We start from the raw sequence: 23,369 nt of genomic DNA, 5'->3' as shown, positions 1-23,369 counted from the left end.
AGAATACACCCAAGGCAAGTGAGTACAGCAGTCGATGTGGTGGCCAATTTTTCCTGAACATATTTAAGTTGTTTTCCCTCTGTATCATCGGCTCTGGGAGCCAGGCGCCTAAAACGCTGGCTAGGATGTCAGTGGGATACAGTCCCAGGAGTCCGCTTGGAAGCTGCGTGCTGAGCAGCAAGCGGGGACCACTTAGCTAGGCCTATTTTATCGCAGCGGCTCATTGGAACCCTTTATGGGCTCTTGTGGCTTTGGTATCCATCATGGATGCGATTGGGCCTAAGGGCCTTCGGAGGTGCCGGTCGCACGTTTGTAGATGACTATGTCGCGTCATTTAGCGGGCACAAATGCATTTGCTAGTTTTACTATACTCGCCCGAGTGGATAAACGTCATTCAAAATAGCATATTTTGTTCAGATGGACTCAATATTTTGCAGGCAGAATAAAAGGCATCTCGGGGGACCATCGAGCACTTTGTTCAGACGAGCATTGCCAACTTTCATGCTGCAATAGAACCGGAAAAATTCGGTCGAAGCAAATAATTTTGTTCAAACGAACTGTATTGTTTTTGTTGCCGCATAAAGCTATGCAGTAAACAGGTGGTTCAGCATCGCGTCAGATGGCTGAAGCCGTGGCAGCCTCTACTGCTATAATTCTAGGCATTTGTGGAGTGTATTTCAGCGACGTAACAAGTGAAGCCGCCGGACTTGCTATTGCTTCCACCATCCACGTCCCTGCCTGCTGTCTCGGCCTCAAATTGCAGGGAAGGACTGTCCCTGTCCCTGGTCCAACACAGCAGCACATGGCATCCACGATAAAGGATAACCGTATCGATAAAGGAAAGCCATATCTGAACAGCCGCCCCACAGTGTTGTGCTGCCTATCGACATAGATTCCACCATTTCCTACGAGTTAACCTTCACACCTACCCGGACACTTCCTCGCTGCCGTCCTTCCAGCGGTCTCTCTGCCGTAGGGGAACATTAAGGAGGAAGGGATCTGGGAATCCGCGGGTCCCATCTGTCACAAGTGCATGAAGAGGTTGTGGTGAGAGGAAACCTTCCTTTCGTGGGCGGCACACGGGAATTGCAAGCGCTATCAGCGCCACTACATGTATCACATGAAATCCCTCTGACATCGCCCAAAGGTCTTTGGTCACCAGCAACGAGCGAGTGTGTAAATCTCCACCACCGCTCCTGTTTCCCGCACATAGTTTGACAACCATGATTATGCTGTGGCAATCTTCGCGGCCACCTGTATCCCCAGCTGGTATGTCGGAAGCCCTTCTTTACCTAGTGTCTTATTTTCTTCGAGGTACCCTCAGTGATGTCAACTATATAGCTAGCTGGCCTGCTCGAAGTGTTAGTTCTAATCATAATAAATGCTTTCTGAGTGAATGCTTTCTGAGGTTGTCATCGATTGTTTCCACGAGCTTGTACCAGACCGCAGTTGATGGGCAGGCATGGGTCAACCGCGGCGCTCAGTGTGGCGAAGCATTGTGCCGTGTGTAGTATAGTGTCGCCCCCTGTCAGATCTCTGTGTTTTCATACATTTATGTTTCGTAGTAGTTTAGCTAGATGGCGCACCCCCTTATGTCATGTGACGAGCTGGGACCAATCAGGAGGTGTCATCTGGCATGTGAAGTCCTTTTTAGTAATAAATGGCCACGAGTCAGCTGAGTCTTCGTTCCGGTTTTCATCGGGAGCAGTTAGCTCCCATCGGGAGCAGTTAGCTCCGAGTCTCCCGCTCTGCGTCGGCGCTCGCCGCGCGTTCGCTGGCTGGGGGCCCCCCACTTGCCTGCCGCTGCCGACACAACATCTTTTGGCGATGAGGATGGGATTCCCACTGCGGTTCCGACCGAAGCCCCAGGAAACCAACGAGCTTCGTAAGTGAAGCGTCCCTTCCTGTGTCTGCACGGCAAGCAAACGCCGCCGACGCACTTGGCGTCGCGAGGCTTCCGAGTCTAGGCCTTCTCGCCCCCTTTGTTCTGCCTTGCCCCACTCCTGCTACGAGCTCCGGCTTGCTTTCTGCACTGTCTCCCGCACGCTACCAGGCATGGCGTCTTTCTCGGCGAACCTTCCCGTTTTTCTGGAATTGCCCGGGCCACCGTTAATTCCATGGTATCGATGTAAAAAAATTTTTCAGGCCCACCTCGAAGCGGCCGGCGGTGGCGACTGGACGGACGCGCGACGAGCGTCCGCGCTCGTCAGCACTCTCGGGCATGAGGGACAACGGAAGTACTTTGCAGACGAGGAGCAGGAAGCAGCAAGGCAGTTAACCGGCACAGCGTCAGCGTCAAGCGAGGCAGCAAGGCAGTCGACCGACGCAGCGTCAACGTCAAGTGAAGCGGTCCCGCCAGCGTCAGAGTTCCAGAAACTCTTGCAGCGGCTTGACCAGCTGTTCGCCGCGTCAACAAATGTGCTGGCGGAGAGGCACGAATTCACCAGTCGAAGGCAGTTCGAGGGAGAAGGATTCCTGGAATTCGTGACCGCATTGAAGGAGAAGGCGGTACAGTGCAACTTCAGCACAACCTACAACGAGCGCGTCCGAGACCAAATAATACATGGGGTAGCGAACGTCAGCGTTCGCGAAAAGTTACTGGCTCATGGCGAAACCATGTCCCTGGACAAGGCAGAAGAAATTGGACGCTCTTTAGAAGCCCTGAAATGAGCGAACCGCGCGTTCGACCCCGACAAAATTCGAAGAATCGAGGCATCTCAACTTGGCGTTCCGTCGACGGGCCAAGATGGCCGACTTTTTTCGGGGAGCCGCCAAGATGGCCGACGTAGTCCGGGAGGCCATGAAGATGGCCGACTTCTTCCGAGAGGCCGCCAAGAGGGCCGACTTCTTCCGAGAGGCCGCCAAGAGGGCCTACCTCTTCCGAGAGGCCACCAAGAGGGCCGAATTCTTCCGAGAAGCCGCCAAGAGGGCCGACATTTCGCACATGGCTCCTCCGGGAACCGTGGTGCATGCGATCGGTGTGGCAGCACGAAACATATTGCAACGTACAGGAATTGTCCAGCAAGAAACCGGCGGTGCAACGCCTGCCACACGTTGGGCCATTTTGCATCAGTATGCCGAAAAACCCGTACTGTTCAGCACGTCTCTTCCGCAGAGACGCTGTCTTCCGCAGGACAGCCGTCCGCGTCTGTCTTCACGGTGAGCACTTTGGAAGCTAAAAGGGATTTACAAGTCCCGGTCGTGGTTAACGGCGTCGCCATGCGGCTGCTCGTGGACACCGGAGCGTCTGTCTCATTGATGACGATCGAAGATTTTAGAAATCACTTTGGTCGACAGCACAGACTGTCAAAAACAGCAGTGGACTTGAGGAATTTCTCCAAGCAACGCATCGACATTCAAGGCCTTTTTCAAGCAACTGTCCAGTTTCTTCAAAGGTCATGCTCTGTCACCTTCCACGTAACATCTACAGGAACATCACTGCTGGGTCTTGACGCCATCCAGCGCTTGGGGATACAAATCGACGGTACGTCACTGACATGCTGCCTTGCTTCGCTTCCTCCAGTACAGAGCCCCACAGGTGTGCCTCCGGGTTTTGATCACCTCTTTAGTGGCGAGTTGGGACTCGTCAAAAACTTCGTGCACCGAATACATCGGCGGCAAGGTATGGAACCAGTATCTTCAAAGTTCCGCAGACTACCCCTGGCTCTCCGTGACCAGGTGACAAATGAACTGCGACATCTCAAGGACTGCGACGTCATCGAGCGCGTCGAGGCTTCTGAATGGGTGTCTTCACTCGTTGTAGTGCGCAAAAAGGATGGAGCCATCCGGCTCTGTGTAGACCTACGGGAACCGAATAAGGCAATTGTCATTGATGGGTATCCTTTGCCGCACGTAGAAGAGTTATTACAAATGTTTCATGGTGCCACATATTTTTCTAAGCTGGATCTAGCATCTGCTTATCATCAGCTGTTACTGGAAGAAGATAGTAGAGATCTCACTACATTCATAACTCATGAAGGCTTATTCAGGTTCAAGCGTGTCTGTTTTGGCTTGGCATCCGCGCCAGCAGTGTTTCAGAAAATGATGTCACAAATCTTGCAGAGTTGTGAGAATGCTGTCTGTTACCTTGATGACATTTTGGTATGGGGTCGGACAAAACCTGAGCATGATGCCAACTTAAGTGAAGTCTTGCTTCGCATTTCAAACAGTGGTATGAAACTGAATGAAAAATGTGTCTTCTCTGTGAGAGAACTGACTTTTCTGGGCGATAAAATTTCAGCTGAAGGCATTTCGCCTACAGAGAGCAAGGTAAAAGCAATTCTGGATGCGCCTGCTCCTATAGATATTAGCAACTTCAGGTTGCATAAGCACATAGCAGTTCAGGACAGTTTTTTTCCTCAAGTTCGCGAGAGAGTCTCGCAGAAACAGCGGCAAACTAAACAGTATGTAGACAAACGGAGAGGTGCTCAGGCAACTCGTATCAAGGTGGGAGACACCGTCAAAGTAAAACTTGCCAAGAAAGAATTTTTTAAGTACAGTAAACCTCGTACAGTTAAGGCCCAGGTAGGACCATCCTCTTTTGTACTCGGTGATGGCAAGACGTGGAATGCGTCTAAGTTAACCACAGTAGTAGATAATTCAAAACATAGTACATTGTCCACAACTGATAAAGATTTTTTGTACTCATATTCAAACCTGGATAATCATTCCGATGACTCGCCTGTCGTGACGTCGTCCTTTCATAGGCATCAGTTAAGTAGTTCGTCGGACTGTATCACTTCCGAGTCTACACAGTCGGCAATCGTTTCGGATTCCGTGGGGGAATCGGTAGCATCCCAGGACTTGTTGGGACATCGAGAGGAGCTTCCTGGGCAACCCTCTCCAGCTTTGAGCGACAACCACATTCAATTGTCCAACCAGGGGGAGGGAAATAGTAGTGGGACGACTGGGTCTTCAAAGTCGACCAATACGCGTCACAACCCCCAAAGTTCTTCTGAGGTACACACGCATCCTCAGCATGACAGAAAACGGCCTCCCTGGCTCGATGATTATGTTTCTTGAATTTAGAGCGTATTGCCGTCTTCGAAATGCCACGGCTAGGGGCCTCGCTGTGACATTTAGGAGACAGTTCAGTTTTCATTCACACAGGTATAAAATGTGTTCCTTGTTGCGGTGCAGTGAGTTTTGTGCCGTGTTCCTTATCGGACTCTGTTTGAGTGACTGCCTGTGTTTTGTTGCCCAAGACTGGTGCGCGTGTATGTAAACTTGGGCAGGGACGGACTGAATTTGTTGTGGACTTAAGTGCATGCCTTGTGTGCATCTGGTGCGCGTGTGTGTGAACGTGGGGGGGAACGAACTGAATTTGTCCTTGGACTTAAGTGCGCGTCTTGTGTGCGCGTTTCACTGTATGCTTACTTTGTTCCAGGGGGGCATGATGTAGTACAGTGTCGCCCCCTGTCAGATCTCTGTGTTATCATACATTTATGTTTCGTAGTAGTTTAGCTAGATGGCCCACCCCCTTCTGTCATGTGACGAGCTGGGACCAATCAGGAGGTGTCATCTGGCATGTGAAGTCCTTTTTAGTAATAAACGGCCGCGAGTCGGCTGAGTCTTCGTTCCGGTTTTCATCAGCAGCAGTTAGCTCGGAGTCTCCCTCTCTGCATCCGCGCTCGCCGCGCGTTCGCTGGCCGGGGGCCCCCACTTGCCTGCCGCTGCTGACACAACACCGTGGTCATCTCCACCATATCCCAACAGGGGTAGGTTTTTTGAAGTTGCACAGAATCGTACAGAGCATTGCCCATCCCATTCACACTGTTCGGAGGCAAATGAGGCAGCAGCTTTTCTTTAAAGGAGTACTGACACATAAATTCGAAGTCGAGTTAACGTGTGAGATCGATCTATGTGGGCACACACACATTGTCTGCAAAATATGAACGGCGAATATAGCTTAGAACATATTTAAAATCAATTTTAAAGTGCACATGCGAGCAGCCAACCGCAATACGTAACACCTCGCGACATCAGCATTAAGGAAGGAATGTAAACAAGCGAGAAAACACGACGTCACGAGTTTGCACTGCCATCAGGGCGAGCCCTGCGAGCAAGTTTCTCGCCGCTCCGATGACCCCGATGTATTTTTTTTTTCGCTGCTGACGGCAGCACAGAAAATCAGTTAAAATTTGTTTCCGACACTAAATAATGCGAGTAAAGTGACCTCAAAAGTGTTCATGTCATCAAACGTTGCACGAAATAGTAAATCATTGGTGTGATTTTGACTCGCAAGCAGTCAGCGCAGCCGCCGCAGCAATCTCTGCAAAGTGGCTCACCTGGCTAACGTGTTTTCTCATCGCTACCAACAGCGTCGGGAAAACTAATTGTATTGTCACTTATAAGCGACATAAATGTGCAGACGATTGTGTTGACGAATATAGGTGCTTCATTACGAGCTGCGGACGGATCGCATGTGCCGTCGGCCTCGGATCCAATGGCCAACGAGCTAGGCCTACGCCGTTTCGTAGCGATCGCCAGCTCCCCTGGCTTGCTCGTTCGCTACCGTCGGCGTCAATGAGTGGCATAAATGGTTCGAGTTCATGCGCGCTGCTGGACGCTTAAAATGGACCCCGTTGAAGAGCAGCCAGATTTGCTCATTTTGAGCGTGCCTGGTATAAACAAAACCCACCGAGCTTAGAGCGCTCCGATGATCTTCCACCAAGACTATGTACCCCCAAGCCTGATGCTGTGCCGACTATTACCCCACCTTATGTCCTGCTGCGGAACATGCTTCATTCCCAAAGTGCCCTCGACGAATGGTTCGTACCACTTGTAGCAGTGTGTATGCATATTGATAGCTGTCGCTGGCTGTACTTTCCGAGTCGCTGCTTTGTGGTGGATCCAATCAAAGGTGGTTGGCCACGTCTAATACAGCGGCAACTCCCGCCTGCAGGAAATAGTGGCCACTGCAGGATGAAAACGAAGATGGCGATGATGGCGAGGACATCGCAAAGCACATGCAGACATAGCAGATGAACTAGCAACACGAAGCTTGCGTGCCGGCATGCATGCCGGCATGCGTAAGTCACAGTTTTGTCACAGTTTACATTCCTTCTTTGGCCAACTTGTTGCTTTCTGAAACCGAAACATGGACTGGTCGCAATAAACAAGGCTCCAAATAATTTCCTGCCGCGCTCTAAAGCCAATGATGTTTCATGCCGTGATTACTGGGTCATTAATACTTACTGCAGCGGAAAAACCAAAATCGGAAATTTTTGTGTCAGTACTCCTTTAAACCACTTCTCATAATGGGTGCCATTGATTTTACCACCGTGATAGCCAGCAGTTCCTTTTCCTGTGCAGAACCCTTCACCGGTGCCGCTCACAAAGCCGACTGCCCTTACCACTGAGGTTTGGGGGCGCCTGTCAACAGGTTGTCTTTCTTCGCTTTCACGGCAGTCTTTATGGTCTCGTCGACCCACCCTCGGCTGACCGTGTGCCCAGCGTTGGCCAGGTTTCGTCGGTGCATAAGGCGGGTCATCCTTGGCGTTGCAACTGCTTTATTTGGCACAAATACTTGCATTGCCACTGAATGATGTGTGTGTAGCCTGAATCAGGAGCACATTATGGGAATGCTCCATAAACCAGAAGCCAATCATCTGCAGCATCCAATGAATCATCGTCACGGACACAGCGAGCTGGTGCATGACTCTGCTGTGTAACACACTGAGGTTGAAGTTGTCCTGTCTCAATCGCGGCCACCACGAAACAGCTTCTTTTGTGACAGCATGTTGCCATTTTTCTCATGCTCCGCAATCCATTTTTACAGGGCATGCTCACTAACATGGGTAAGTGCAGCCATTTTCTTAATTACAGAGTCCATGCTTGCACTTTTACCGCACTCCTTATGCACTGTTCCAAACACATTCAATGCCAGCTGCTTCGTTCCTTTCATATAAAAGTGCACCTGGGATTGATACCACATAGGCGAGTCTACTGATGCCATTTTTGCAGAGCATAAAGCACTAAACAGGAAGGAGTCCTCTGCAGTGCTGTGGCTGTGCCAACTACACCTAAACGTTTAGCCAATGTCAAAGCAATTATTTGTACTTTCTAAATGAAAAATAATGTCTACAGGGCAGAGTTGCATTGATTTCTTTGTCCTTTGCAAGTACTCACTCAAACAAGTGAGAACACTATTTTCAGTATCATAGAGAGTCTTAATAAATCTTTTTTTAAAGAGTGAAGCAAAATCATGTAAAAAATTACAGCTGCAACATCCATGGAAGCCTTCCCGTAAACTTTAATCTTCTGACACGACCCCTTGTTAAGGCCATTAAGACAAGCAGAGGGTTCCCAACACCGGCAACACATCTGAAACTACTGAAACAGATTATAACGCCATGGTTAGAAGGTCCAATAGGTTGCACAATAGGACAAAATGTGAAATACAATTATAATCATCCTTGCGACAATGGCCAATCACCACTACCATATGAGGGGAATGGGGAGGACACATGTCTATATAACATATTATGTATGCTTAACTGTGTGCTTATGCTTGGTTGTCTCGATTAGAAAAAGTGGAAGTGGCCACGATAACATGCAGTTTTCAACATGAAATCATCATCAATTGAAATGCTGCCCCTGATGCTGAAACAAGTTGCAACAGCGTTTTATCATGCATTCTCACGGTGCCGAGCTGTTGCATCTTTAAATGGCGCAAATATTAGGATGAAAGCTTTTTTAAAGCATTCAAGAAATGAGAACTATATGTGACGTGCAAATGTGGAGGATGCCACTCCGAAGGAGATGGTGACTCACTGTGGTCACTATGGGATCATGCTAGTAAGTTCACGGACCTGACCCTTAACTGTGCCAGCTGTGTTTAAATCGTGGCAGGGTGCAAAAATACACTCTAGAGTTATTATTACCTTACAGGCCCTATGAGGAGCATTGAGTAAGGAGGGCATCTGGAACTTGGTGCCTTGCAATGTTAAGCCCAATCGATCAATTAAACAAGATGACGAGTGACGCAGGCAAAACACTTGCCTTGCGCGACACTAAGATGTCCTGCAACAGGCGACAGTGGTAGCGACGCTGGTTCAGCCGGTAGTCCCGGTAGCTGGCCTTGCGCACCAGTGATGCCGTGCGTGCAATATCGGGCACCAGCAGGCCATCTGTGCATAAAGAGGATGACACTGTTGTTGCCACCTTGAAATAATGCAGCATGTCAGCTGCACACAAATGTTATCGTCACCACAATTTTTAACAGCAAAGGAAAAAAAAATTGCATTGACCCAAATTTCAGTTTCGTTAACAATCAACGTTGAAAACTGGAACAGCTGGTAATACACTCGTGGCAGGAACCACCAGCCAGAACATGATGTGAAAGGAGCAGATAAGTGCTGTCACTAAAACATTTATTCTAAAAGAAGGCAGCTTATAGCAACACATTGGAGTGATAAAAAGGTGCAAAGAAGCAGCAAAAGCAAAAAGAAAGTTGTCCCTACACATGGATAAAAGAAAACGGTTAACTCCCACTGCAACCGCACAGGCAGGCTGCTGGCACACTGACCAAGGCCCTCACGGATGTAAAATGCCTTGGAAATTTTTCTTGTTTGTGAAACCTGGTTAGCAGCAAGTACCTGGTGGGAATGCAGCCTCACTATAAATTAACCGGCAAGAACAAATTTGTGTTTCCGTGTGCCATCAAAAATTGAGAAGGAAAAAATGCGGTACCATAGTAATTGACACATAAATATGCACCAAGAGACTTCTTATTTTTCCAATGCAATGAAAAATAATTCCAGCTCTTCCGCACAACTACGCAGTAGGCGGCATTTTGAAGGTTCAGTATGGTGCCCAACAACAGCAGGGCAGACAGCTTTCCCCGACACATCTACAATCACCTATGGGTAAAAACCAGCGCCACTTCTTTGAAACATGATGCCAATCATTTTGTGCGACTAGCATGCAACATGTCACCTTGTGCTAGCAAGCTACATCCATATTTCATACAAGCAAACAGTCAAACCCACTTATAACAATACTGGTTTTAACAACATATCGAATATAACACTAGCAGCCGAACACACTAGCAGCCGAATATAACACACTAGCAGCCGAAAAAAACAAGAAAGCGAAATCCTGTGGTAATGATAATGTGGTAAAGTGGTAAGTGGTAATGAATTAAGTTACACGATCGGAGAGATCAGTCTCCTTGCAAGACACAACGAGCCGCAGTGTGAAGTAAACGTATGATGCTGTAGGTTGACCTTCTTAATGACACACGCGAGCACCTAATGCACTGCAGGTAAAATTCAATTTAACGAAGTGATGACCATGCTCTAATTATTTCGTTAAATCAGGAAGTTTGTAAAATGGAGAAAGGAATTTTTCGGTCCTTCAAAATAAAAAATTGTAACATAGTGACACGCAAAAGCTAGTGCGGCACTGTATTCGCTGCTAATCCAGCCATCTGTTGCATACACCATGAAATAAAAGCAACCACAGCCACCTCTACCGAGGCAGTGTTGAATCTACAGTTCCGTGCATGGACGCGGCGTACAGCCTCGTCAAATAAGGCTAGGGCCACAACTAGCGCACCTAGATGTTTTAGCGTGTTAGCTTTAGAGTGCACACTTGAAACCCATCTGTATACAGATTAGAAAGAAATCACCACTTTTTTTACTCATTTATTTCAGGAAAAACTTCATTAAATCGAGTTCGGCCAAGTTAGTTTCGTTAACTTGAGTTGATGACAACATTGAACCCTATGGGTGCCTACCGGGGAACGGAAATGTCTTCGTGAGATCGGGAACTTTATAAAATCGGGTTTCGTAAGATCAAGTTGTAACTGTATCTGAAGGTTATTTCGTTTTTTCTTTCGTTCTCTGTTTCTTTCCATCTTTCTTTCTTTCTTTGTTCTTCCTTACTTTTGTTTCTTCATATTCAGCCATTGCATCTTTGCTTGCTTACGCGGATATGAGCCATTCCTGATGATATATTAACGTGATAGCGTTAAGGGGGGCGCGCTTAACGCTATCACGATACCGTGTTGCAGAAAATCTGGCATCAACGTCCCGCGTTGACTGTAGTTCTGGCAAAAATCATTTCGAACCTCACATACCCTACCACGCAGGCCCTCCATGTAGCGTAAGGAAGTTACTGAAGCAATTGAATTTCTCAAGGTAAAATACGTCAGAAAAATCAAAGTACAACTTAGACGCAACCTACAGACATCATAGTGTTGGATTGTAATTTGAATATACGAGAAAACATCATTCTGTTACACGGGAATTCCAGCGTTTCTACCATTCATAGAGTGACCATGGCCTCTGAAATTTGTGCGCGCTGGCATGTGCAAATCTCAAAGGCCATAAAGCAACATGCCTGACTCCATAGAACAATTCCAGTTGCTGCTCGACTCCACCGCATTGTGGCCCACGCAAGAGGCCGCGTTTCTACCAGAAAGCTCGCCTTCATGTATAGTGTTCGCCACTAGCGTTTCCCAGTAAACATTATGGTGACATAAGCTGCAGTTGCCGGGAAACATGAGAAGCAGTCAGGGATCCTTGAAGACTATTGCATTCCACTCTTAAAGGAGTCCTCCAATCTTTTTTTGCATCACTGATTTTTTGCGTCACTGGACTATACACCATTTTTTTGGGGTACAAGCCATTGCGATGGGTCACTTAAGGCTCTCGCCTTAAAAAAATGCAAGCAAGCTGTTGCCACACCTGCCTCTGTGCTGCGCACCTCACACGCACCGTGTGAGGTATGCTGAGGCAGGTGTGGCAAAGGCTGCTTCGTCGCCTTACCCTGAAGAAAGAAATATCATGGCAGAAGTCATCTCACAATGACTGCCGACGGTGATGTGTTAGCATTAAAGCAATGACTCCACTTTCATGCCTCCCTAAGAGCACTCGGTGCCCTTTCACATGGCCTTCGAAATTAACGGCACACCGGTGTGGGCAAACGCCGAGAAGCGGGTGATGCAGCAATCTCTTGTGCTTCTTTCTGGACACGTAGCACTGCCGAGAAGTACGCGTGTGGGTTACAACATGAGAAGCGTGGCACACCAGTGCTTGCGAACAATCAGAATTGCTCCCTCGTTTGCCGCATACTCAGTGGCACACACTCAGTGCCCCAAGTTGGCAAAAGATTCTTGAAAGAGCGGCACATACCCAGTGCATTCATGGTGCAGCTCGCGAAAGCGTTGGCATGAAAGGCGTTCATTGATAAGCAGCACATACCTAGCACATCTGTGGCGCAGCCTGCTAATGCGTCAGTTTCCTGTCCTTGAGGAAGCCTTGTGACGGGGGTTCGATTCTGCTCAGAATCAGGGAAGTTTAAAGGGCCCCTAAACCATTCAGAGGTCGAAATTTAGTAGTGGTATTGCAGTTGTGTACAAGTCTGCAATGAACATGCAGCCACTAGAATTTTTCGAAACGGTGCCGTAACAGCGGAGTTACATGCGTTTGATGATTAAAACGTGGCTCTCACTTGTTTTGCTCTTCTCTTCGCTCTGTTTTGGGAGTTACAAATTCAAATCTTTATTGTGAGAACTCGTGCTTTATACTGGGTGAAGTCATGGCCAGCAAAACAAGCAACACTCAAACACCATGATAGCGGCAAGCACAGTCAGCGATTATTGAAAAACTGATTAGCAGGGTGAGAACGTCGGCTTTTATGCACGAGTCATCAAAGGTACCAGAATAATTGCTGGTGCCCGCGTGTCTTCCAGAAAGTGCCGCACAATTCGCTTCGTGCATACAATCAGATTACACAAAGTTTGCTGACAACAGGCGACAGATAGAACTATCAATAACCTTCAAGAAACTTCTGATACATGCAGGTACATTCTGCACTGAGCGATAATGTTTAACCTTTGTTAGCCAGTGAAAAAGCGGTCACCCAAGAGAGATAAACAAGTACACTTGCCAATACAAAATTGCAAATGTGCTTTTCAAAACACTGTCCACTTCGAGTTACCACGACTCTGAGCTTCTCGGCTACCCACTGTTGCTGCCGTGCCGGCCCATGCTCCTGCAAAATGTGCCGCTATGGACCCTCTGTTGCGCACTGCAAGCCAGGCATTGCGCGAGGTGGCATCATGAGGCAGCCGGTGCCGCGTCCTTTCATTTTTCCAGTCAGCGTTTTTGCAGCCAAGTACCGTGCACGGATTCCTTCTAGCCATCGCAAAACACTGTCAAACTCTATCAGCACAGCTAATCAGACCACTAAGCACAACTGCGTTGGAACACAAGCGATTTGGCACTTGCATCACGAGCCATAGCTACCGATTCACAAGCGCGCAAAAGCAAGCAACATGACGAGGAAGCACAGGGAGCACGTGTACCAGACTAACTGGAAGTCATAGCTCTTGTTCAACCAATAGATAGCGTCTACTCCTGGTGACATCATGACAAGAGCTGCGGATACCGGAAAGGCCTGAAGATGAGCAAGGGATTGTTTTTTTTATATTGTGGCCCATCCACGGCACATGGCGCTGCCGCATTTGGCATCATTGATCGTGACAGCATTCTGAACTCGATGCGTGTGTTTACTTGAAATGTTTAAAAAATATCGAAAATTATTTATGGGCCCTTTAAAGGATCTTTTTCAACATTGTAGAGTAGCACATTTCCAGTGGCAGATACCTTGTCACCCAAGTTAGCACCAAAGACATTCATTCATAAGTTGCCCACACCTACTGGCATATATCCAGCGACCCAAGTTGGCATCAAAGATATTCATTTAAAACGACAGAAAGCTGAGCTAGTTGGTAAGGATTCATTATGCAAAATAGAAGTGAGGCGTGCAGACAGGACACAAGAATAGAGAAGTGGACAACACGAACGCCGACTATCAACTGAAGGGGGCACTGAGGCGAAAAAGAAAAGACGACACAAAACTCATCTGCGCATGCTCAGGAATGGTAACACCACGTGTCAATCGGGTACACGTGCCGGCCTACGTGAGAGATAACTGTTAAGGTACTTAATTTCTTCCTTATGTAAAGTAATCGAAGGCTGACTCACGCACGCACTTCCACCATTATAGATATGCCATGCCTCTACCATAAGACGCGTATCTTCATTCTTATGTCTGTACAATATCGCGCATTCATCTAACTCTGGCGTGCAGTTACAATCTCGGCAATGTAGCGAAAGATTAGAAGGCGATCCACCGGTTAACGACCTATTATGTTCCATTAGCCTCTGATTGGTACACCGTCCTGTTTGCCCTACGTAGAACTGGCCACAGCTAAGGGGAATATTATAGACCACACCCATACGACAGTCAGTAAAACAGTTGTTCTTATTGTGCTTCACTGGACAAATATCTGTTCGTTTTTTGCCTTTTACCCGCTCCTTTTTATTCTGTACGGCAGCACATATCTTACCTAGCTTATTGGGAGCAGTGAAAGCAACATTAACATCATATCTACTAGCAACTTTTTTAAGCCTGTGCGACACTGAATGAATATACGGAATAGCCACTACTCTTTTTTTGCTATTAGTGCTTTCTGTAATCACGTCCGTCCCTCTCGAAACCGACTTCTTTAGGCGCTCAGCCACAGTGGCCACCGCTACACTAGGATAACCTGCTTCTAATAGGCGCCAGACCTGCGCATTAAAACTGGCGCTCATTTTGTGCATGCAGGATCTGGTGAGGGAAGACTTAAGGCACGACATGGCAATTCCGTTTTTTACTAATTTAGAATGCTTGGATTGAAAGTTTAGCAAGGGCTTCGAAGATCTTGGGGAGTAATGCCAACAAACATGATTTTGTTCGAAGATCAAGGAAATGTCAAGAAACTGAATTACGCGTCGTTGAGGAAATTCCTTGGTAAACTTTAATCCTCCCCCATAAAGTTTAAATTGCTCACTTAGTGAGGTAGCAGCGGGATCGAATTCTTCCCTATTGCAGAAAATCAGGTAATCATCAACGTAACAAAATATCTTGATAACACTATCACCTAAGGCTTTCTCTAAGCAGTTGTCAACCTTACTCAGGTAAATGTTGCTAAGAATAGGGGCAACCTTTGAGCCAATACAAATGCCTGATTTCTGCAGAAAAACGCCATCTCTCCACCCAATCAGCGTCGACTTCAAGTACATTGAAAGAATTTCTAGAAAAGCTCCCGTGGAAACACCGCATCTGTCAATGAAAGCCGGCTCTTGCACTTGTTCTTTAATGCACTCATTTACGGAATTTAGCAACCCGTCATGCGGCAAGGAATAATACAGGTCTTCGATATCCATACTAAAAGCTGTACAATCACCAGGATTTTCCTCTCTCAAATACTAAACTAGTGCCTGAGAATTACGCAGGCAAAAGGGGTCTGAAAAAACTAGAGAAGCTAGGCAGTTCTGTAGGTAACTAGCGACACAGACCTGCCACGTCCCTTTCTCTGACACTATAGCACGAAAAGGAATTTCTTGTTTATGGGTCTTGGCCGAGAAAAACAGTTCTAAGGTGAGGGATTTAGCTTTCTTGACATTACAGACGAGCCTATCAAGATTATGTCTTGACAAGAGGTCAACCGCACGTTGCTTAACTACCGAAGGCTTGAGTTTTACTGGCTGCAAATTATTTTCTATGGCTGAAATCCCTTTTTCCGAAAACATGTCATCTGGCATAATTACGAAATAACCTTCCTTGTCAGATATTACTGGTCTAAGTTTATGCTCCACAAGGTAATCAACTAACGATCGGACAGGGTCAGGCATCTTAAAAATGAGAATCTGATTGTTTAATGCTAGCAATGCAATCCGAAATACAGCGTGAGCATTCTTCTTCCGGGACGAACCTGGTTATGCAGCGCGGTATGCTTAAAACGTCAACGGGTTTTACGTTAGGCTTAAAACAGTGCTTAGGACCTAAAGCAAGGGTTCTTTTATGGTTATCAGTCACGATGGCATCTCCAAGAACCAGTACGTTATTTGACGGTGAATTATTAGAAAGGTGTTTCCTCTTACTTTGTTGAAGCTCCGGAAGTTTCATCCTCCATAGGAAGTCCACATGTTGCACGGCTAACTTATTCCAATTGGCGTAGGGGCGGTTCCAATGGCGACCGTCTCCCAGGGCCGCGCAACGGACCCTTAGACACTCCTGGTAGAACCTAACTTGGCGCCATGATTCAGCGGAAAGAATAGCTCCAATCCTTCTGGCATGCCCAGTTGATGGTTGAAGAAAGCCGCACATCATTTGAACTTCCAATGGGACGACACGATTACGACTAAACAACGACATGGTTCTAGCGCGGAACATACATATCGCAATTAGGGAAGCTAACGAAGCAGGATTGTGCAGATAAGTAGGGGAACATGGAAAAGGGCTCAGAGTACTAGTCCAGTATTTGAGAGAGGAAAATCCTGGTGATTGTACAGCTTTTAGTATGGATATCGAAGACCTGTATTATTCCTTGCCGCATGACGGGTTGCTAAATTCCGTAAATGAGTGCATTAAAGAACAAGTGCAAGAGTCGGCTTTTATTGACAGATGCGGTGTTTCCACGGGAGCTTTTCTAGAAATTCTTTCAATGTACTTGAAGTCGACGCTGATTGGGTGGAGAGATGGCGTTTTTCTGCAGAAATCAGGCATTTGTATTGGCTCAAAGGTTGCCCCTATTCTTAGCAACATTTACCTGAGTAAGGTTGACAACTGCTTAGAGAAAGCCTTAGGTGATAGTGTTATCAAGATATTTCGTTACGTTGATGATTACCTGATTTTCTGCAATAGGGAAGAATTCGATTCCGCTGCTACCTCAGTAAGTGTGCAATTTAAACTTTATGGGGGAGGATTAAAGTTTACCAAGGAATTTCCTCAACGACGCGTAATTCAGTTTCTTGACATTTCCTTGATCTTTGAACAAAATCATGTTTGTTGGCAGCACTCCCCAAGATCTTCGAAGCCGTTGCTAAACTTTCAATCCAAGCATTCTAAATTAGTAAAAAACGGAATTGCCATGTCGTGCCTTAAGTCTTCCCTCACCAGATCCTGCATGCACAAAATGAGCGCCAGTTTTAATGCGCAGGTCTGGCGCCTATTAGAAGCAGGTTATCCTAGTGTAGCGGTGGCCACTGTGGCTGAGCGCCTAAAGAAGTCGGTTTCGAGAGGGACGGACGTGATTACAGAAAGCACTAATAGCAAAAAAAGAGTAGTGGCTATTCCGTATATTCATTCAGTGTCGCACAGGCTAAAAAAGTTGCTAGTAGATATGATGTTAATGTTGCTTTCACTGCTCCCAATAAGCTAGGTAAGATATGCGCTGCCGTACAGAATAAAAAGGAGCGGGTAAAAGGCAAAAAACGAACAGATATTTGTCCAGTGAAGCACAATAAGAACAACTGTTTTACTGACTGTCGTATGGGTGTGGTCTATAAAATTCCCCTTAGCTGTGGCCAGTTCTACGTAGGGCAAACGGGACGGCGTATCAATCAGAGGCTAATGGAACATAAAAGGTCGTTAACCGGTGGATCGCCTTCTAATCTTTCGCTACATTGCCGAGATTGTAACTGCACGCCAGAGTTAGATGAATGCGCGATACTGTACAGACATAAGAATGAAGATACGCGTCTTATGGTAGAGGCATGGCATATCTATAATGGTGGAAGTGCGTGCGTGAGTCAGCCTTCGATTACTTTACATAAGGAAGAGATTAGGTGCCTTAACAGTTATCTCTCACGTAGGCCGGCACGTGTACCCGATTGACACGTGGTGTTACCATTCCTGAGCATGCGCAGATGAGTTTTGTGTCGTCTTTCCTTTTTTGCCTCAGTGCCCCCTTCAGTTGATAGTCGGTGTTCGTGTTGTCCACTTCTCTATTCTTGTGTCCTGTCTGCACGCCTCACTTCTATTTTGCATAATATTCATTTAAGACCAGCGCAGACTCATTGGTACAGTCGAACCCGACTATATCAAACCCGTTTACATCGAATTATTCTATATATCGAACAATTTCAGGGCACGGTATAGTTACAATGAGTATATATAGCAAAAATTATGCTTACATCGAACAAAAAAAAGCAGCGACTCCCGATATATTGAACGTCGAGCGGCAGAAAGTGCCCCCGGAAGATGGCTTTCCCTCACGGTGGCGAGAAAACCCGGCGGCGCGGCTCCATCCAACCGCTCTCCCTACCGTGACCGCCCTGCTATGGTGGCTAGAAGTAGCCCTGCCTCGGACGAGCCATCGACACCCCCCTGCAAAAGATGATCCTGGCCCGCCCGCAGCGCTTGCTCAGACAGCCAATCAGAGGCTCTTGTGCCCTCGTCGTGCAGGATGGTGGAAGTGCGAGTTCTCTCGCTGCTTTTCTGGTTCATTGTGTGTGCGCCTTGTAGGCCGCCTCCCGCAGTGTTGCCGTGATGAAGCGGCAAAATTCGCCTTTTGTCGTGAAGCTCGAAATCATAAATATTATCGAACGCGATGAGAAGTCAGATGTCCCCGCAGCGTACAAGATTCTGAGGAGCACTCTCAGCACGATCTTGAAGGGGGAGATTACGGCTAAAGCGGCCAAACTCGCGACCCGGTGCCCGTGGCACCTGATGCGTACGCAGGGCCGTGTGCGAGTGGTTCATCCGAAATTGCTTCAGCCGTGCCGACTTTCGCGACCTCGGTGATGACTAAATCCTGATGAATGCGAAGAAGCCGTTGCCGATGTTTCCGAAGTTCGGAGCGAGCTGTCAGAATTTCCGGAAGCTGTTGACGAATCAACGGTGGACGAGTTTGTGAGTGCAAAGAATGCTGTCGCGACCACAGGAGAGCCCGAAAACGAAGACTACATTGCCGACATCGTACCGAGCACAAGTGAAAGTGGGCACAATGAGGAAAGCAACGCCGGTCCTTGGCCCACATCCTCCCAAGTGATTGGTGCGCTCGCGCTAGTCGGTGCTTCTGCGCGAATGCGGAAGGTTGCAGCCTCAGCTGCTCCGACGCTGACCATGTGGAAAAGTGCATGCGTCGCAGGCAGCGAAATTGCCTAAGCAGAAGAAAATGCAGGACTACTTCGTGCGAAACTAAGCTAGTTTCACCAATAAAGTGATTTTATAAATGGTATGTGCTTTTTTGACATCCAAGTATTTAGCAGGCTTATATCGAATTATGCTCTATATCAAACTGATAGGCGTTTTTTTGCGAGTTCGATATAGCCGGGTTTGACTGTATATACCCAGTGCTCCAAGGCAGCCTCAAAGAGTTTCACTGAACTCATACAGTGACTCATGTCGGCATGAAGAAGGTTCATTAAAGAGCGGCACAGCCCATATGTACACATTGGCAAATACTTTGTGACCCAAGTTGGTCAGATGGTTGGTTTCAGACCCTGTACCCTAGCATAGCAGCTTGATGCACTAACCATTTGATCGCCGACTACTGAGTGACTCAAGTATGTGGGAAAATGGCTAGATACAAACATACACACACCCACACACACATACATCCATACACATTGGTGCCAAAAAACGTGCACTCACCAAGAATAAAAGAAAAATATTTTTATTTTTTATTTTTAAATTTATTTTTTATTTTCATTTTATTCTTGGCGAGTGCACATTTTTTTTGGCACCAATATGTTTCCTCGCCAAACGAGTTTTCGTCCAACGCTTGACTACATCCGCAACGACCAACCGACTGATAAATAGATGCCTGAATGTGCGTGAAGTACCCAAAGATTGCTAATGCATTGATACATAGTTTGCCCCTGCCTTTGGAAAGTTGAAATCCCCCTGTCTTCTGGAAAGTCCTACATAGGTCAAACTACTGGGGCCGTATTCTCAAACGTTCGCCTTCCACGATAGTTTCACCGCCGCGATAGTCACGTCCAATAAATCAAGTGACTGCTTACCCGTGACAGCGTGCACAACCAATACGCGCTGTCGAACGCTTCACATTGCCTGAGAGACATTCACATCACCTGAGAAACATTCTATGAAGGTTTTACTTTAAGAATGTGTTATCTGTGTAGCCAAATCTACGTTCTAGACGAAGCCTCTTACAACACCAGCGAACATGAGCCTCGCAGACACATCTACCCTCATTCCCATGACAGCACGGCACCCCTTAAAAACTCCCGTAGACAATGGTGCCAGATTTCCCTCTAGGTGTTATAGTGAGAAACTCTATGGTTAATTCAATATATGTCAAGAGCACCCATCAACACCATGATGTTAAAATGACATAGGCTGGAACTACTAGATGGCGCTGTTTATTTTCCAGTTTTGCTAAAACTGTCAATCAGTGCACGCCGTTGGCTGAGGCGTGGCCAACGCAATAGTTTAGCAGAAGGTGAACGTTTCAGAATATGTGCCCTGGCCAGTGCGTCAATGATCGAATGAGGGAGCGTGCTAATAACTTGAAGGTGATTGCACATCTTTCAGCACACTATAAAGCCTGCTCTTGTCAGCCGAGATTTCATGATATAGAGATCCTGGGAAGAAGCAAAGACAAAATCACACGTGAGCTATTGGAAGCGTTTCACATAAAAGAAGAAGTAATGCTTGTGTAAGTCAGACTTCTGTTATTTTGGACAACACAGAGTATACCTTCTTTAGATCTTTCAAATGATCTTGCTAGTTTTGACAATTGCCATCTATAGTCTGCCTGATGTAGAGCTGATGTGAGAAAACTAATGGTGGGGAGGCCAGTGCCCCTCCCCACCACTTCCTCCACCTGATTCTGCTGGCTCATTTAACTGCTTCGCGTGCAACAAGCCGCAGCAAAGAGGGTGGCAAGCGATATGTGAGCATCGCCCAGGCACTGCTTTGGTGGCCCCAAAAGGGGCCTTTTAAAAAATGCGAGAAGGTTGCCACGGCAGCCTGTCAACTTGAGAGATTCAAAAGAAACACTGATGCGAGATCGCCACAAGCATCTCGCCATGTGCTTCTCATTGGCTTGCACGAGAAAACCCTATGTCCGTCAACCTTGCATGCTTTATGCGAAGCTTGCCGACATCCTTCTCCAAGGCATCCTGGTGCTCCACGTAGTGCAGCGGAAGATTCCTTGTGAAAACAAAGTAACTGAGGAACTGCATCATCTGCCGGGCCTCCTGTGTTGACAATGTTAAGGCAGCTTGCCTTATGGCACGTTCACACTGAGGAATCCGGCATCTACAGCGAATGGAATTCTCCTGCTGCCGAAAATCGCGTTGTTCACACCGCTTGCGCACCGCGCCGCCGGAACGACATACAGCGCCATCTGCCCCATAATATATTAACCTAGAAGCGAGCGCGGGATATCCCGGATGTTCGCGCGACTCGAAATTGCGCAGTTGTCTTCGCCCACGTCCAGTTCGTGTGTTCATTTTGCGCGTCTCCCCCATTGCTTGGAAAGGCAATGATGAACCCTGAGCAAGAAGAGGCAGTACTGCTAGCCCTGTTTGGCGAGCACCTTTCTGGCGATGCGTGACGCGCAGAAGCATTCGCCGAAGAGACGACGCCACCGGCGTTGGTGGGTTCGTCCTGCTTTGCAAGAGCGCGCGTAACTTGGTCAGGCCACCTTGTCAGGTCGCTTAGACTTTGTGCTTCGCGTGGTACTTGTTAAAAAGGACGGGGCGGTTACGCACCAATTCGATGAGCATTTCCGAGGTCGCGATGCGTACAAGACTGCGATATGACGAGCGCGTCGAGCTTGGCCGCCATCTTTCGAATTGCTGAGACGTGCTCCGATTGGACCGCGGCGAGGGAATCCGGCGGCAGCTGCCGCAAAAATCGGTCCGGGAGCGATCGGCGCGGAAGGGGCTATTCCGGCGGATCTCGCCGCCGCCGAACTTGGTTCCGCCGAACTGGGCGCCGCTCCAGACGCCGAATGTCTCAGTGTGAACGCGCCATTACCGCGCCTTCGCCAGCGGCGGCGCCGTCGATATCTGATGCAAACATGTTCGCGACGATCGCCTCATCGGTTACAAGCACTTAGTTTCTAAATCTATAGCCATGCGCTTTCTTTTCCCCGGCAACCTCGTGCATTGACAATGGTCAGCAGGCGCACCAGCCATCTTCCATTACGGCGGCGAGTCAAACCAACTCTTGGTCAAATGAGGCTGAGAAACCACGTGGCACATAAATGATTTTGATGCAACCAACAAAGATGAACGCGAGTGATTAGGCTGTTTGCATAACTGCGCAAGGACTGCACTGAGCAATCTTCGAGCTTGGTAATTGGCAATTGGTAAACTTTAATTCCTTGGTAAACTTTAATCCAGTGAGCAATTTAAACATAAAGCTTAAATTGCTCACTTACTGACGTAGCAGCGGAATCGAATTCTTCCCTATTGCAGAAAATCAGGTAATGATCAACGTAACGAAATATCTTGATGACGCAATCACCTAAGGCTTCCTCTAAGCAGCTGTCAACCTTACTCAGGTAAATATTGCTAAGAATAGGGGCAACCCTTGATCCAAAACAAATGCCCAATTTCTGCAGAAAAATGCCATCTCTCCACCCAATCAGCATAGACTTCTAAAACCTTTTTCAAGGGCTAAACCTTTTTTTTAATTACACACTGGAACGTTACCAGTAAAAATGTTTCTACAGGAAAAGGGCTTATTTCTTCACACGACAGAAAGGCCGAGCTAGTTGGTAAGGATTCATTATGCAAAAAAGAGGTGAGGTATGCAGACAGGACAATACGGAAGAAGAATTCTATTCCGCTGCTACCTCAGTAAGTCAGCAATTTAAACTTTATGGAGGAGGATTAAAGTTTACCAAGGAATTTCCTCAGTGAGGCGTAATTCAGTTTCTCGACATTTCCTTGGTCTTCGAACAAAATCACGTTTGTTGGCAGCACTCCCCAAGATCTTCGAAGCCGTTGTTAAACTTTCTTTCCAAGCATTCCAAAGTAGTAAAAAACAGAATTGCCATGTCGTGCCTTAAGTCTTCTCTCACCCGATCCTGCATGCACAAAATGAGCGCCAGTTTTAATGCGCAGGTCTGGCGCCTATTAGAAGCAGGTTATCCTAGTGTAGCAGTGGCCAGTGTGGCTGAATGCCTAAAGAAGTCGGTTTCAAGGGGGACGGATGTGATTACAGAAAGCAGTAATAGCAAAAAAAACGAGTAGTGGCGATCCGTACATTCATTCAGTGTTGCAAAGGCTTAAAAAAGTTGCAAGTAGATATGATGTTAATGTTGATTTCACTGCTCCCAATAAGCTAGGTAAGATATGCCCTGCCGTGCAGAGGAAAAAGGAGCAGGTAAAAGGCAAAAAAAGAACAGATATTTGTCCAATGAAGCACAATAAGAACAACAGTTTTACTGACTGTCGTATGGGGGTGGCTTATAAAATTCCCCTTAGCTGTGGCCAGTCCTAAATAGGGCAAACGGGGTGGTGTATCAATCAGAAGCTAATGGAACATAAAAGGTTGTTAACCGGTGGATCGCCCTCTAATCTTTCTTTACATTGCCAAGATTGTAA

General features: G+C 47.2%; 1 protein-coding gene across 3 annotated transcripts in view; it reads right to left on the bottom strand.

The window, feature by feature from the left end:
• Positions 1-23,369, bottom strand: part of LOC126529909 (nuclear factor related to kappa-B-binding protein) — a 437,784-nt gene that overhangs the window by 351,383 nt on the left and 63,032 nt on the right. For all 3 annotated transcript variants that reach the window (XM_055070097.2, XM_055070098.2, XM_050177360.3), the window contains one exon: positions 9,004-9,131. In XM_055070097.2, coding sequence (XP_054926072.1) covers positions 9,004-9,131 — 128 coding nt within the window. The remainder of the gene's footprint in view (positions 1-9,003; positions 9,132-23,369) is intronic.

This window comes from Dermacentor andersoni, chromosome 5, assembly GCF_023375885.2.
Source record: "Dermacentor andersoni chromosome 5, qqDerAnde1_hic_scaffold, whole genome shotgun sequence".
NCBI lineage: Eukaryota > Metazoa > Arthropoda > Arachnida > Ixodida > Ixodidae > Dermacentor > Dermacentor andersoni.
The sequence above is the reverse complement of the archived record's forward strand: the minus strand, read 5'-3'. Positions and strand labels throughout refer to the sequence as shown.